This window comes from Leuciscus leuciscus (genome assembly GCF_965113295.1).
Source record: "Leuciscus leuciscus genome assembly, chromosome: 5".
NCBI classification, from domain to species: Eukaryota; Metazoa; Chordata; class Actinopteri; order Cypriniformes; family Leuciscidae; genus Leuciscus; species Leuciscus leuciscus.
Window position 1 is genome coordinate 9,791,460 of NC_138729.1, and position 17,513 is coordinate 9,808,972.

Sequence of the window (17,513 nt, forward strand, 5' to 3'; positions counted from 1 at the left end):
CAAAAGCAATTTGTCAAAGAACAGAAATCAGAGAGAAAGAAGGCGAGAGATGTTTTAATATTCATGCCGTTTTTATTGATTGCTGCATGAACACACTTCCACAAACATGTTCTTGATCACGAGGAAAATAAAACATGCTTAAATGGCTTTAAAATAGGTGAGGAAATGGTCAGAAAAGTAGAACAAGATGAAGATCCAGCAATATTACTGTATAACCAAATCCATTTCAGGAGAAGAGAAAAAATCATCAGCTGGTTAGTTATTAAATTCCTCATAATCAAATATTCATGCATGCTATTCCCATTTCAAAATAAGCATCATCTCTGATATACAACAGAACACAGAGCTCAGCTGTACTACCTAAATAAATTCCTCCAACCAGTCCCTCCTCTTTAGCATGTGTAATAATAGTGCCTGTCTTTAATAGTACAGAAGGGAGTGAAACGCAATAATGTGTTTCCATCAAAAGAAAACACAGGGAGAGGAAAGAAAGAGAAAATAACAGAGCGCTGGTCATGTTTCAAACGACTGCTGAAGGGAAATGGGAAGCACATTCTTTCTTAAACATAAGGCACCACTTTAACTCATTATACGCCGTAAATGCAAAATTCTCAAAACATAAGTCTCAAACTAAAAACAAGAATGAGAAATGAATAATACATGAATTCACAATTGAATTAATAAATGCAAATAATAATAATAATGTGATCCAAATGTTTAAGTAAATAATATACTCAATTCATAATTTACAGTACATTGCCCAAATACTTGTCACCTGACTTGATCACATGCTCAGTGATTATATTAAATCATTTTTCATATACCATATAAAAACAATTCCAGTTGTATTTCCTAAACACGGAGTATCCAAAGCCATAAACACTTTCTTCCATGGAACACAAAAGAGATATTTTGCAGAATGTGCAAGACTTAAATTTATCATGTGACTTAATGCAACTGGTCAGCATGAACAATATCAGCTTTTGTTTTCTGTGCAAGACAGAAAATCATACAGGTTTCAAGCAATATGAAAGTGAATGAATGAAGACAGAGAATTGTGAATTTACTTTCTACATCGTTGATAGTTAAACAATTAAATAACAATTAAAGTCTGAACTTACATTATGCATTGTGTTTGCTAGAGATTTGTGTAGTGCACATAATTAAATACGACTGGAGAAGAATTTTAAACACCATCCAATAGAGAAGTTCATGATAATCTTCTAAAACTAGTTTCAACAGACTTGTATTTACAAGCACTGCTATACTGTGACCATGGGCTGAATTCAGCTTTCGAATAAGTAACACTGTATTGCCACCTAGTGGAGAATTGCTATCGCCATATTTTAAGAAGAATTATTATTATTTATTTTTTCATAATAAAAAACACTATGAACATTTTCCACGTTTTTGTGTTACACTGTTTTTGTGAAATGCACAATGCATACTTGTTTAGGGTACATATCATAAAAACACAGAACATCAATACATCCAAAACATGACACATGATACGAACAAGGCATTGAGACAGCAGGAATGGCAGTGTTGTATGGCATTTAGATCCAAGAATAAACTATTCCTCCCCTATAGATTAAAAAACAAATATTAAAAACAATCATCTTTAAAATCTATAAACATTTCAATAAAATTGATTTAATGTAAAAATTTTACAAAGGAAGAGCTGACATGCATACAATTAAATTGAAGAAGAATGGTGATTAATACCATTACAAAGGAAAATCAAAGTTAAAACAAATATAGCATGCCTTGAATGCATGTAAAACCTGCAGAAATGCCAACAATACACTGTTTTTGAGTTACCAACCTACTGGAATCATTGCAGTAAGTTAAAACTATGCAGAAATTCAGCTTACCTTAATACCAAACACACACCACGACTATCCTTAATAAAGGGATTGTGATCACAGCCCTCTAAATATCCATCTATGCACCAAAAATCGGTTAAAAAGTTCAAGAACACGTGAACTAATCCAACTTACAGCTCTTTTTTAGATTTCTTGTGTCAAATTCTGAATCCTGCGTTAATGCGCTCAGTGACTGAATGACACTGAATTATGAAATGCAAATCAAAAAGTCCTTTTGTTTACGTTTGTAATTCCAAGAAAAAGTTTTTATTCTTCAGTCTTTCCTCTTCCTCCACCGCGGCATGTGCATCATGTAGGTCTTGGAGAATACTGAAGAGATTTGATAGTCCATCTGCTTTCTTCTGGTCTGTAAGATCAATGTATTGATATCAGGAGAACAAATGGTTCATTAAATGGAACTACTGTTGTTTATATATTATTATAGTATTTTTCTCAAATTTCATTTTAGGTTTTAAAGTTCCCCTGTAGTCAATAAATGTATCCTTTAAAACTCATGACATATTAAAAAAAAAAAAAAATCCTTGAAAAATATTTCTTCATGCCTTAAAATAGCTTGAATTTAACTCTACACCCTTGCCTCATTTAGTATGGGCGGATCTATGAATATGCAGATTAGCCCCGCCTCCAGTCACTCACACCAGCTCAGAGATCGTGATTGACGTGATTGGTTACAAGGTAGTCTGTGACTACGTTTACATGCAGCCAATATCCGGGTTATGGTCGGGTTAGAGTCACTATTTGGGTTTCTGAAACATTCGGAATAACGCGTTTACATGCGTGAGCAGAGAGAGTTACTCCTGTATACATGGAATTTACAATATCCCGATGTAAACGGCGACGCACGGTTAGCGTCTGGACGTACGGTCTTCCTTAAGACGCAATATGCGTCATTTCCGATTCTTTTTCCTGTATCCAAAGACAACAACAACAGCAGCAGCACGCGGATAATGAATAGTTCGGGATAGATAGCGATCGCCTTTGTTTGCGCATTCCTCCTCGCTCCAAAAGTGTGGTGCTGTGCTGCGTCTCGCCATGTTTACCTCTACTTCTTGTTTACTTCCGGTATACTGCACGCGGGTTTCTGTATGCGCCGTCTCTACTCAAAAGACCAAGATTCCTTGCGAATAGAACATGCGCAGAACACAAATCAATGTCCCTTTTGATGGGGATATGCCGATACGCGTTTACATGACCAAATATTCGGGTTAGAAAGGGGGTACCCCAGGTATAATATCCGGGTTTTTAAAAACCGGGATATGAGCATATCCGGGTTTTTGCCGGTGTTTACATGGCCGTGCGCGACCGGGTTATTGCTAATATCCCGGTTTTGAACGGGTTATTGGCTGCATGTAAACGTACAGTTTATCCGGGTTTTTAAAAACCCGGATATTATACCTGGGGTACCCCCTTTCTAACCCGAATATTTGGTCATGTAAACGCGTATCGGCATATCCCCATCAAAAGGGACATTGATTTGTGTTCTGCGCATGTTCTATTCGCAAGGAATCTTGGTCTTTTGAGTAGGGACGGCGCATACAGAAACCCGCGTGCAGTATACCGGAAGTAAACAAGAAGTAGAGGTAAACATGGCGAGACGCAGCACAGCACCACACTTTTGGAGCGAGGAGGAAAGCGCAAACAAAGGCGATCGCTATCTGCCCCGAACTATTCATTATCCGCGTGCTGCTGCTGTTGTTGTTGTCTTTGGATACAGGAAAAAGAATCGGAAATGACGCATATTGCGTCTTAAGGAAGTCCGTACGTCCAGACGCTAACCGCGCGTCGCCGTTTACATCGGGATATTGTAGATTCCATGTATACAGGAGTAACTCTCTCTGCTCACGCATGTAAACGCATTATTCCGAATGTTTCAGAAACCCAAATAGTGACCCTAACCCGACCATAACCCGGATATTGGCTGCATGTAAACGTAGTCTGTGACGTCAGAAACACCAGCGACTTCAAACCGTGTTTTTGAGACTGTCTTTGGTTCACTGCAGTTTTAAAGAGAAAATACTCAACAATGGCGTAAACTTGTGAATTTTGACATGGTTTGTCTTAAAGCATATTAAAAACACCACATAGGCATATAAACAACACTAAAAGCTTGATTTTCACCACAGAGAGACTAATACTTTCGTTATGTGCTTTTGTCATACTTAATTTTTATATTTTTAACATTTCTATTTAGCTTTATTTTTATTTCAGTTTGAATAATTTTAGCAACGCAATTTGTTAGTAATAATAATTGCCACATAATTCACATTTCACAAAAACAATTAACATCGAGACACAAATAAACTTATATTACCAAAAAATATGAACTATGCTCATAATAGGCACATTTTTATAACATCACATTAAGCAAAAATGTATCGTTGAGTCCCATAGGTAAAAGAGTTTTAAGAGGTTCAATCCAGGAAAGCAATTCACGATTTATTTGTGGGGATTATTATTACTAACAGATGATTGTACTCTGTTTTTAAATGTGCTTGCACTTGACTGAAATGTTGCTCATTAAAGTATTTTTGTAGTGGGGGATTTATACATTTTTATTTTATATTGCAATTTCATCCAACACACATACAATTGATTCAAGTGTGCATGGCACTATATAGGAGTACTCCAACTTAAAGTGTCCCTATTACACGTTTTCGAGATATTACCTTTTATGTAGTGTGTTATATAGCTGTTTGTGAATGTAAAAGGTCTGCAAAGTTTCGAGGATCAAAGTGCACAACAAATAAAGTTGTTGTCTCCCAAAAGAAAGATTCTGAACCGCCTGAAACGAGTTGTCAGTAATTCCAGTCTTACTTCCTGCTCGAACCTACATAGGTTTGTAACAAATGTCAGTCTATGGTCTTCATTGGCTGCCAGTGAACAACGTCTACTTTGACCCTCAAACACTGTAGTTGTAGCTGAAGCCTGGAAAAGTTTGGTTTGAGAAAATGTTGTTTTCTGTGCTGTGAAAGGAAATCCACTTAGCATGCACCTCCAAAGGATGAGGACTTAGGCTCAAATTTATACGGTAAAACTGAAGCCATCATTACTGTTTATATCACTGTGTATTCAAGTGCTGAGGAAGCCTCCGGAGCTGAAATTCAGATATGGTAATTGCCGTTTCATTTCCAACACATGCTGTAAGTGGTAGACCAATCACAACAGACTGGGTCATCTGACCAATCAGAGCAGAGTAGGCTCTCGGAAGGGACGGGTTTAGAGAGACTGAATCCTTTATCTAACTTTTTCAGACACTGCGAGAAAAGAGGTGATGCTGCAATGTGTTTTTTTGTGTGTTTTTTTACTTTGGATGCATGTAAACCCATTGTAGGAGACCTCCAAAACAAAATTAGGAAACTTTAAAATAGCATAATAGGGGCACTTTAAGGTTTTGATCTAATATTTATACTTAATGATAACACTGCTGAAAGAAAAGCAGGAAGGGACATACCACTGAGGTGTCCGGCAGGCTTGATAACTTACCTCTAACTGAATCTGCCTCCTGAACTCCCTGCTGCTCTCTCAACTTAAAATACTTATCTCTGCAAAAAAAGTACAAAACATCATTTATAGATGGCCTGGACCTATAGGTAATTTGCATGGATTTTACACAAATTTAGAAGTTATTACCAAGCTGACATGTATGTTGAACTGCTTTGTATAATTTAATTCTATTTGAATTATTATTGTATAGAATTATGTGCTTGAATCAATCATTTCAGCTGTCATAATTAAATACACAGGCCCGTTATGTTAATGCCACATTACCGCATGGCATGCTGGACACTACTGAGATGTTGGTAGATGAGCTGAGCCTCCAGGTCTGGGTCCAGTGGGTCATACCACTCCTGCAGAGTTACTCCATGTCTGGTTTTATCACAGCCTTGGTCTATGAACAAAGAGTTCATCAGTGCAGTTAAGTAAGATTATTATTTTTTTATACTTTTATTTTGCAAGGATGCATTACATTGATCAAACGTGACTGTAAATACATTTAAAGTAAGTCTATAATTGTCACGTAGCAGTGGAAATTAATAAAGAGAGCAGCGAAAGGGATCCTTAAGACAGCAGTTTAACTGAATAGCTCAAAAGAATCAACAGGAGAAACAAAAGACAGCATAACAGCTTGCATTAACACAAGAACAATAACCGACAAACCAAGGAGGCCAACACAGCACTATGGGTCCTTCTCAAACAGAAGGCTGCGTCCATTTTGAGGACCAGTCCTTTTGAGGCTTCTTAGGCTAGAATCCTCCTCAGCAATGAACACTAGAATGAGACAGTCTACTCCAATAAGTGCGCATGGCGACGTCACATGTTCCCGCCTGGTCACGGCATGAAAATACTATTTAAACTTAATTTTGAAAAAAATACTTTGTATTAAAAAGCTTTATATTAACGACAACCGTCTGTGTTCTCCCAGTAGCTTACATTACTGGCAGTTTAGTGTTAAGTTTACAACAAAACAAAAGATAGCACGTATGCCATCATCTCCGCAAACATTATTTTTGTCTTACATTTCATAATGAACTCAGACGAGCTCAGTGCCGACTCGTTCTTTCCGACAGTTCTTCTTTTCGTGAATTGGAATGTGTGCAAAGGATTGTGGGTGATTGAAGGACGAGAAGGCTACGCTCGATGCATCCTTCAGAATGAGCTGAATGAAGGACACAAAATGAAGGCTGATTTCCAAGGATCTACAGCCTTACTAAGGGTATGTTTACACGACAATTATATGCTTAAAACGTTTTTCCTTTGAGTTTTCCGCGTACAGACGACACCATTGTAAAAAAGAATCCCCATTCACACGGATCCGCGAAAACGACTAAAAATGCTGTATTCTGCTGCCAGGCTATTAGATGGCGATGAAACGCTATAGACTTATAATAATACTGTAATACGCACGTGCATGACTTGTGTTTTTCATTGTTTACACGGAGACCGTTTTTTTAAAAAGACGTACACTTTGAAACCCGTTTTCAAAAGTTTGTGTTTTTTAGCCACCCTAAACGCTGTTGTCGTGTAAATGAACGGCCAAAACGCATACAATTTTTTACGTTTTTAGTTGAAAACGGTATTGTGTAAAGAGCCCCTGAAATGCAGCCTTCCATTTGAGAAGCACCCTATATATACAAAAAACTAAACAAGAAACAGGTGGCAAGCATAATCAGTAGCCATGGAAACTAACAAGACAATCAGAAAGCAAGGGAAATAATGAGACCGAAACTTAAACCCAAGAAACTAGAGATGTGTTCAACTTGAAGCAGTGCTGCACGGACCAATCTTTGTATGACATCAAAGTACCGCAAGAGCGATTTGAAAGCATACAGAGCCGCCTGCTCTCTAATTGTTCTCGCAGTACTTTAAAGGGATAGTTCACCCAAAAATGAAAATTCTGTCATCATTTACTCACCCTCAAGTTGTTTCAAACCTGTATGAATTTCTTTTTTCTGCTGAACACAAAAGAAGATATTTAGAAAAATGTCTGTAACCAAACAGTTGATGGACCCCATTGACTTCCATAGTATTTTTTTTTCCTACTATGGAAGTCAATGGGGTCCATCAACTGTTTGGTTACCGACATTTTTCAAAATATCTTCTTTTGTGTTCAGCAGAAAAAAGAAATTCATACAGGTTTGAAACAACTTGAGGGTGAGTAAATGATGACAGAATTTTCATTTTTGGGTGAACTATCCCTTTAATGTCATACACAGATCGGTCTGTGCACACCTTAGAATTCAGAAACAACTTGATGAATAAAACAAAATAAACCTGAAAATAAGTCTAAATAACTCTTAAGTCATTTATAATCTTAAGATTTTGATTTCAAATAAATCCTGTTCTTTTAAACTTTTTATTCATCAGAGAATCCTGAATGTCATGGTTTTTACAAAAAAATTGAGCAGCACAACCATTTTCAACATTGAAATTAAAAATAGGAAATGTTTTCTTGAGCAGCAAATCAGCATATTAGAATGATTTCTTGAGGATCACATGACTCTGAAGACTGGAGTAATGATGCTGAAAATTCAGCTTTGCCATCACAGGAACAAATAGCATTTCAGAGTATATTCAAATAGAAAACAGTTATTTTAAATTGTAATGTTATTTCACAATATTACTGTTTTCCTACTGTATTTTTGATCAAATAAATGCAGCATTAGTGAGCATAAGAGACTTCTTTCAAAAACATCTTACCAACCCCAAACAGATCACAAGCCTGGCTTGCTTGTACATCATCTAATATTTGCAGTACCTGACTTCTCCTTCTGATGGCAGCAGCTCCATCTGTCTGCTTTATAGATGCCAGGATGATAGCAGCTCATAGTGTTTGTGTTGTGACTGCAGGCTTTCCTCAAAGCTGACAGCCAGTGATTCAACTCATTTACACTCTACAGTCACACAGAGAGACAAAGAGTCAAAGAGTATAAAACAATGAAACAATGAGACATCAAATAACCCATTTGAGGTTTTTCAGGGCCCATTCTTACAATTTCACCAACAACAAACACATATCTGAGTCAGTGTCTATGAATAGCCACATTCACATTTTATTTGTGAATCCAGTGCAATACTAACTTTGCAGTCGAGGTACAGGGTTTCCTGCTGGCCCGAGTCTTCGCTTGAGATAATCTGCATGACGTTGGCATTACCGAAGCACTTCTCCTCCACCTTCTCTACCGCACGGATCTTTGGCAGCGAAATAGACGAGCTCTTCTACAGATTCAGAAACCAGAGCCTGCTTAACATATCTTATATACTGTATATATGGGTGTTTCTATAGACTTTTTTTGGCACTTTTACAAAATAAGCTTATATTCTAAATCATGCTCTTCACTGACATTAGCTATGTTTCCGTCCACCTATTTTTGCATTTTGGGATATCGCATAAATAATGCTGGAATGAAACACTAAGATGTGCATTAATTATAAAGATGAGAATTAAAAAACGTATGCACTCAACCGAGACGGACAATTTTTTTATCCGATAAGAAGACATGCGATGGAAACACAAATCCCTCAAAGCGCAACAAAAAAACCTCATGTGACTTTGCCTCATCAGTGGATGTGATCACATGGGACAGCATCTGACCCACAAGGCTATGTATCTGCACAGACCGACCTGAGGCCGGATCAACCCTGAAGGACTTGAGACCCTGGGGTTAAATCCCTGTCCAGACTATAAAACCTAAAGACTGTGTGTGTGGAGGACAGCACAAACATCTCACAAGGATACACCCCTAGCAAGAGCTTTGGAGGACGCAACACTCCTAGTTGAGTGGGCCCTAACTCTTGAACGTTGAAAAGCGTTCTTGAAGGAACTCCAGCACTGAACCAACAGGACAGTTGACTGGGTTCAGGTGGCGCTGCTCACACCAAGTTACAAAGAATCTCCATTTTAGGGAATACAGCTTCATTGTTGTAGGAGCTCTATAATTCACATATAAACATTGATCAGCGAACACAAACAGAAGCTTGTGAGAATGAACCTCATTGGTTCTCGCGAAAGCTCAAACGTGCTGGATAAACACACAAAAATGAACCTCATTGGTTCTCAAACGTCAAACAAACATGCTTGAGCTTCTGTTTACCACAATGGATGTGTGAGTTGAATACAAGACTAAATTAAATCTGTTTATCATATAAAGCGAGTCTTCAGAAAATGTTAAATAAACCGCTCAATTCATATCGATAAGTTTTACGATCTCTTTATGAACTTTTTGAAGCATCTAAGTGGTAGTTGCGTAGTTGTCAATGGAGGGACAGATTTTATCAAAAAGACCTTCATTTGTGTTCTGAAGATGAACAAATGTCTCACGTTTGGGTGAGTAATTAATGACAGAATTTTTATTTTTGGGTGAACTATCCCTTTAAAGTCAAGCCATCAGTACTACCTACCTTAGAGTGTTGCGTCCGTGAGTAGGACAGAGTGTCTTTACTGAGCGTGACATAGTACTTCTTAAAGGGTGATGTCATGGGCATACACTTGTCCTTAGTCCTGTGGAGTAAGAGAAAGCCTTCTTTCTCCATAGTGCCACACTGTAGGCTCATTCGTGTCTGAAGCGCAAGATCTGTTTTAAATATAAAGCAAAGAGAGAGAGCAAGACAAGTGAATAAAATTAGGGTCTTGACTGTCTGCTCCATCTCTTAAGGGTCTGTTCATTTTTGGGTGAATTACACGATTAAACCTGCTGCTTCAACAAGAAAATTAAAAAGGATTAAAAAAATGGAGATGAATTATCAAAAGATTGATCAGATATGACAGGTATGAATGAGTGTCCAGCCATGCATGGGGATCCACTCAATTTTTCATCTAATGACTAATTTAGAGCAGCTCACCCTCTGACTCGTGGCAGTTGACCAGTTTTGAGATGAAGTCTTTGAGCTGGGTGATGCCTTGCTGTATGGCGGGCTGCAAACAGACCATCCATGGCTCTTTCGAGCAACATGCGAGAGTGTCCATATTCCCAATGGTCTGCACAGCCTGAGGAAACACACGAGGTAGTCACAATGACGAAAGAGGGATTATGTTAACCATAATTAGGTCTATGAATGTATGCAGGTCGTAATCCACGACTATACTGTGACCTAAATAGTTAATGTTATTGCGACAGTGAGTGCAAAACCTTATTCTCAATTAACTGAAAGGATCTGAGCTTGATTTGTGTTACGTTAAAGACTAAAAAACAGCTGGACAATGATACTATGTCTTTTCAGCTGATATGTTACTAGTATTCACAACAATGGATTCCTTGAAAACTGGTCATACTTTGGCAAGTAGCAGGAGTGTGCGGCTCGTACGGGCATCAGCATGTTTCTCACGCAGGTGAAATAATTTTGGAGACATGATGGCAGGTGAGATGAACCGCAGACACAGGAAGCTGGTCACAGCAATGAACTTCACCTTCTGAGGAAAAATATACAACCAGGTGATAAAAAACCATGATCTAAATGTTGTAATTCTAACCTAATTAAATGTATGTGTGATCATTTGTCAAATGGTTACATTTAATTAATAAATTATATTAGAATATTAAGACACTAGGGACTAGGGCTGATACCAATCAAATGAAACCAGTATCCTACAAAATCCATTTTTGAATGCATGAAATAATACTTCAATTACAATTTCATAAATGTTACGAGAATAATGTTTTAAATATAACATTTTGAAAATAAAAATTTGAAATGATGGAAATTTTTTTATTATACTTAAATATGAAACTAAAACCATCAGTAGGTGGCGGCAAGTGGCTGTCTTAATGAGTGAGTCATTAGCTGTGTCTCATTTTGAAGGCTGCGTCCGATTTGTTGGCCGCATACGTTATCAAGGATGTCTCATTTCCGAAATGTAACATTATAAAATTTACCGTTATTCCTTGTGAAGTGTAAATTGTCATTTCTTTATGACTTTGGAATATGCTTTACTGAAATGAGGCAGCCTCTATGACTTATGCGGCCAACAAATGCGACCTCCGGAGGACACAGCCTTTGAATAATTTTTTCAGCTGATTTGCTCAAAATTGGCTGATTCATTCAGGAATGAAGCAAGTGCCTGTCTTTATGAGTGAGTCATTGAATTATTCACTCAACCGATGCGGATTCATTTAGCACTGCTGTTTGTAGCTAAATTCACTTATTTACAAACCAGTGTGCCTTTTTTGTATGTGGAATGCAAAAGAGGATATTTTGAACTCTTTTGAATAAAAGTCAATGGGGTCTAAAACAACACCGGACACCGCTGACTTTTATTGTATGGATACAAAACAGAGACGTATGTTTTTTTTTAAATCTGCTTTTTTGTTCTGCAGATGCAAGAAAGTCATACAGTCATACAGGTCTGGAATGACAGAAGATTGAGCAAATGATGACATTATTTTTATGTTTGGGTGAACTATCCCTTTAATGTCTAATTTTAAAATGGTCCAAAATAGTCCACCATTGAGTCTGCGTGATATTCTAAAGTTTGAACCTGTCCTTCCTGTCCTTGTAAGTCTAAGGGATTTTTTAGGACATTTTTTATTTTTACCAGGCAAAAATGGGATGGTATAACAGATGAAAACTGGACATAATTATATTTGTAGTTAACTGTTGGGACACAAGGACACACCTTGTGAATCCAGAATGTCCCGGAATGACCCTTTAAATAATGTTTGTGAAAAATGAATATCACTGACCCGGTACTCTGGGTCAGGGAAGCGTTTCTGCACTCTGAGGTAGAGTTGATGGAAAGCCTGGCAGATGAGCAGCGGGCAGTAGGAGGCCGACTGCAGGATGGAGGTGAGCAGCTCAGACAGGTACGACTGCAGGAGGCTGGAGCTCTGCTGAATAATATCAGACTCAGTCTGCTGACGGTGCAAACCTGCACACCTGTAATACCAGAAGACCCAGGAAAAATTCTGAGAAATTGACTTTTTGAACCATAAAAATGTCAAATGTAACCCATGAGTCATAGTTGTCTTACCCTGCCTCTTTCAGTTCTACTTTACTGGGGTCCAGTTCTACATATTTCTTTTCTTCAAATATTCGGTTTATTATGGGGCCCAGAAGCCTGTGCAGATATTGCATGCCAGCCACCTGCAGTGAGAAAAATGAAGACAAAAGTCAAAGGTGCCTTTGTGTAATATTGCACATAATCAAATCATGAAAACTGGAATAAAATATAATAAAACAGCAGGAGGTTTAAGCTGGTTAAATTGAACAATAAAGTTAAATTGAACAATAAATCCAAATTAAGCCCCTTTTTTATTTCTCAATGCATGCTCCTGGTCTTGATTCTGGTCTTGAACATTTATTCATCAATGCGTTTATGTGTGTCTTTGCAATCTTTTCTCTAAATGTAAGATGGTCCCTTTCTGTCTAAGTGGGCAGTTCTTGGCTAGAATAAATAATGAGGATCAAACTTTATGCTGCAAGTCAAAGGTCTGGCTTTCATATTCACTTTAAATTAGTTCAAAGATTTCTGTACAATTATAACACATGCAACACAAATCAGGGTGACCAGACTTCCTTGTTTTCTGGGAACAGTCTCGGTTTTTGCCATATAACAGGGCCTGAATAGGGTGTGGGACTGTTTTGCACACACTTTTAAATGCAGTAATTTCCACATACACACCTTAACTTCAAGAGTGATAGTACACCCTGATATGAATAATAAAAAAAGTATTATAATAATTACAAATGCAGTAATTTCCACATACACACCTTAACTTCAAGAGTGATAGTACACCCTGATATGAATAATAAAAAAAGTATTATAATAATTACAAATGCAGTAATTTCCACATACACACCTTAACTTCAAGAGTGATAGTACACCCTGATATGAATAATAAAAAAAAGTATTATAATAATTACAATTGCAACAATTACATTTGCAGAAAGCCCAAACTTTATGCTCAAAATTAACTTAAAATACAAAATAATGAGCCTAATTTGGGATAGAGAAACATAATTTTGAAAAAAGTTGAAAAAAGTTGTATTTACAATATACAGTGTATTCACTGTTTCTGAAAGTGAAAATATTAAATACAATTAGAAAATGTTACAGTTTTATTTGTCATATCTTCTCATATTTATTTTGTTTTACTTTTGTAATTTGTTTCTGTAAAGTCATAATTTTGTTATAATAAAATACTGTTTTGCAATGGTTTCTATTTACTGTTTTTCATAGTGTGATTTTGGTGAATTTAATTGTATTAAAACCAAGTTAGGGTCATTATGTCCCAAAAACATCTTAATAGTTATTAATTATAATAATAGTGTTCTGCATTTCCTGTGTGCCCCAGTGCCTTTTTTGTTGGCTCTAATCCTTCTATGGTGGTGGTTTGCTCAGTTCTGTTTTCATAGTTTACTAGTTCCCATGCTTTGTATATTTCAGTCATTATTATTATTAAATGTATGTATGAATTTGGATCCTCTCTCCCTAGAGTTCACCCCAGCTTTACAGCATATTGAACAGTATATCAAAAAAACTAAAATGTTTGCTGGTGTGGCTGTAGTAATGCGCACGTCTATAGGAAAATAACAGGAAAAACTCTTGATTACAATATAACTCGGAAAAAACGCAGGAGAACTCAGGAATCATGAAAGAAAACAACCACATAATAGAAATACGAGACTGAACAAAGAACTGAGAGGAACTAAGGGCTTAAATACACAGTGTGATTAACAGAACTAACAACAGGCGTGTGGAAACTAATGATGCGGAAACAAACTAGCAGAACAAATTCAGGCAAACCGTCACAGGGAACAGAGTAAAAACGAAACCAAAACAGAACAAAATGAACCAAACATAGTCCTGACAAATTCTTCTCTAATAAATGTTTGAATTAATGAATAATAACAAGTGAGATTTCAATTATATTTTGACCACTGAACTAAGAAATGCCCCTAGTTTCCATTTCAGAAATCAGGTCACCTTACCACATGTATATTAATAAGTATATTTACCTTCAAAAATGATTCCATAGACTTGGATGCTAATGAATTACTGCGGAACAGTGTGTTGGGTTCAGCTGAAGGATAACAACAACAACATCATACAATCAATAGGCATCACAGTGCAAATAAGATGTAGAAAGGTTTTTGCTAATACAGATGTTCCCAAAATAATTCAAAATAAACAGATAATTATATATATATATACCTATATTTGTGTGTATATGTTTCTTATTTGCTTACTAGTCTTATCCAGTTCCAGTTTGAACAGAACATCCAAGAACTCCTTGACAAGCCCTTGACCCAAAAACAGCTTCACCAGATTATTAGCTACTTCCTGTCTGCTCTCAGCTGTAGTGGTCTCATCAATCAGCATGATGAAATCAGGCCAGTTCCCCTACAATTAACACAGTCATTTCAGTCAAATGAGGTTATGCTTAAGTGAGCTTTAAATATATACAACACTGTGAGCTAAAACAATAGCCCGTTTATCATAGTGAACATGCTTTATTGTTTGTTTTAATTTGCAACATCATTTTACTCAAAATAGAATATTCTGTCATCATTTATTCACCCTCTTGTTTATACCCTGTATGACTTTGGAACACAAAACATATGGAAAAGAGAACATTTTACAGTTATTATCAGACTGGTTTGAAACAACACACTGTAAGGATGAGTAAATGATGTGAGAATTTTTTTAGGTGACCTGCCTCTTTAACATTTGCAGGCATGAGTAGAGTATCCATCACATGCATACAAATGAGATCAGATAACAACGAGTGCTGCATTTCGCAATCCATACAGCGAATTATGTCTTGTTATCTTGTTATGAGGAATATGCCATGTGAATTCAAGAGATAATGCACAGGCATATTCCCTGAGATAAGGCTCAGTCCAAATGGCATCAGACTCACGTTGAGCTGAGAGCCGACCGACTGGCTGAGTAGCTCTGTGAGTGGCTTGTAATGGCTGGATGGCAACACAACCTCGTCTCGAAGCCGGAGCTGAAGCCGCAGAGAACCCAGAGTTCCTCTAGGAAAGAAAAAGAGAAATGCAATAATAGTACTATATTAGGTTACTGACATACTGTACAGCTCCTCCTTTTTCCAATTAAAATGTGATTTTAATGAAAACTGAGAAAAATACCCATAACCTGTAGTTTCACATAAGAAAACATTACTCATTAGAAAGATAACACAGTGAAACCTTTCCAGGAAGTAAAGCACAGCATGGGAGACAAATAATATTAGGCAAAATGACTCCATTAAGGACCCTGTTCTGTTCAGCGATACGTAAAAAGACAAACAGTAAATGTTATTACTGTAAATGTGGGTGGCTGTGTTTTCTAACTCTGTCATGATAGAACAGAAAATGAGGACACCTTGGCAACCCAACTGATAAACACAATATTGAGGCAAGCATTTAGAGACAATTTTGGCTTCAGAAATGGATGAAGTAAAAATGGCTCTCGGCTACAGTTGTACAATCTGTACAAGCTCTGCTCACAAACCCTACTGTTCACGTAGGCAGCATCCGACTGGTCAGAAACTCAATCCTCAGTTTTATTTATACACAACTCAACTGATTTCAATAGACTCTAACTGCATGATGATGAGGTAAAGGTAAAATACTCAATTTTACATATTAAAGACTAATATTAGGTAGCAGTTAAATATTCAGTTTAATTAATACATTTAATTAATTTTGGAGTAATATTAATATATTCGGTTCATGACAACTGTTTCAGCATGTTAGGCAGGTGGAGCTGGGGGAGGTGGGGGTTTTCAGAGGAACTCTGAACCAGCAGGACCAGCTTACAGCGAACACTGAACCAGACTTTTTTTATAAATTGAGCATGCAATCTCATTGGCTAAGAATCAGCAGAGGCCAATCAGCTTGTGCCGTGTAATAAATGATTGCTAGCAGATTGCATGTAAAGAACGCCATAGTTTCATGACCGAACACATTTAAATATTTTATGAATACTTTTATTAATGCGTTTAATTAAACAATTTTACTAACAGTATTCATGTTGCAATAAAGTGAATAATAAGTTAATTTATTCATTCATAAATGTATTTATAATTAACATTTTGCTTGTCTCATCCACAACCTTGGATTTATTTTTCTACAGAGAAGTGCATTCTGGGATTCACTTCTCCATGAAGGATACATACATGATGCTGTGTTAGAATATGGCCAAAATATGTTATCTTAGAAAATGGCACAATTAAAGGTATAGTTCATCCAAAAATATAAATATACATTTTTGGGTGAACTATCTTTCTTAGTTACATCTTTATAGGCCTATGAGGTTAATATACTGCTTCTGCACAGCTCACTAGGTTTTAAATCAGAGTTTCTGTTTGTTGAGCATCAGTGTTTTGTTTACACACAACACAAGCATAAACTGATAATGTGTTTGCTCAACCATCAGTACTCTGAACGGCCTAATCGGTGCTGTAATGTAAATGTTGACATCATTTCTGTTTCTTTTAATTGCTTCCCTTTTCATGTAGAACTCACAAACCACAAGGAGTGGCTGGAGGAAGGTTGCAAGAGTTGTACCTGTTTAATTGGCAAAGGGTACAGGATACAAAGGGGGGACAACCAAGAATGTGAATGTCCCTGGGAAAAGGGGGTTCCACTAAGATCCATTGTGGTATAGTCTACTCATGGGGTGAAACTTGTCCCCGGGCCCATGAAATCAAGATACTGCTCTGATGAATACGGGAGAATTACTCAAGACTAGAAAGAAAAACTCAATATACACTAAGAAATAAGAACGATGATCTGAACATTGGATAAAGCCAAGTTCAAAATTATTGTTTTATTATGTTGATATATTAGAGTTCAAGGTTTTTAACGATGTGAATTTGGATATCTCTGTTTATCACTCCATAAATCAGAAAATACTTTCAAAGGCTATAGGAAAAAAAAAATCTCCATATTTTTAGGAACAAGATGAGTTTAAAAACTTTCCGAATATAGATATGAATAAAACTGTAAATTCTGATCTGATGTATGTAAGTGCTACTGAAGTGGAGATTTCTGGCTCAGTGCACGAGGAACAAAAACTCATTTTGAAAAAACGGCCTTTAAATATATGTATTGTAATTTAACTCTACAGACGCAAATAGAAAAGGTTGTAATAAAAAAAACACTTAAATGTGTGTACTGGAT

General features: G+C 36.8%; 1 protein-coding gene across 2 annotated transcripts in view; it reads right to left on the reverse strand.

Moving 5' to 3' along the window:
* Positions 1–52: 52 nt before the first annotated feature.
* The window catches only part of rasa4 (RAS p21 protein activator 4), a 47,866-nt gene continuing 30,405 nt past the window's right edge, over positions 53–17,513 (reverse strand). For both annotated transcript variants that reach the window (XM_082170079.1, XM_082170078.1), the window contains 13 exons: positions 15,245–15,362; positions 14,571–14,724; positions 14,340–14,404; positions 12,352–12,464; positions 12,065–12,257; positions 10,657–10,794; positions 10,227–10,371; positions 9,786–9,958; positions 8,466–8,603; positions 8,143–8,278; positions 5,655–5,775; positions 5,370–5,428; positions 53–2,232 (listed from right to left, as the gene is read on the reverse strand). In XM_082170079.1, the coding sequence (XP_082026205.1) occupies positions 2,105–2,232; positions 5,370–5,428; positions 5,655–5,775; positions 8,143–8,278; positions 8,466–8,603; positions 9,786–9,958; positions 10,227–10,371; positions 10,657–10,794; positions 12,065–12,257; positions 12,352–12,464; positions 14,340–14,404; positions 14,571–14,724; positions 15,245–15,362 (1,681 nt within the window). In that variant the 3' untranslated portion in view covers positions 53–2,104. The remainder of the gene's footprint in view (positions 2,233–5,369; positions 5,429–5,654; positions 5,776–8,142; positions 8,279–8,465; positions 8,604–9,785; positions 9,959–10,226; positions 10,372–10,656; positions 10,795–12,064; positions 12,258–12,351; positions 12,465–14,339; positions 14,405–14,570; positions 14,725–15,244; positions 15,363–17,513) is intronic.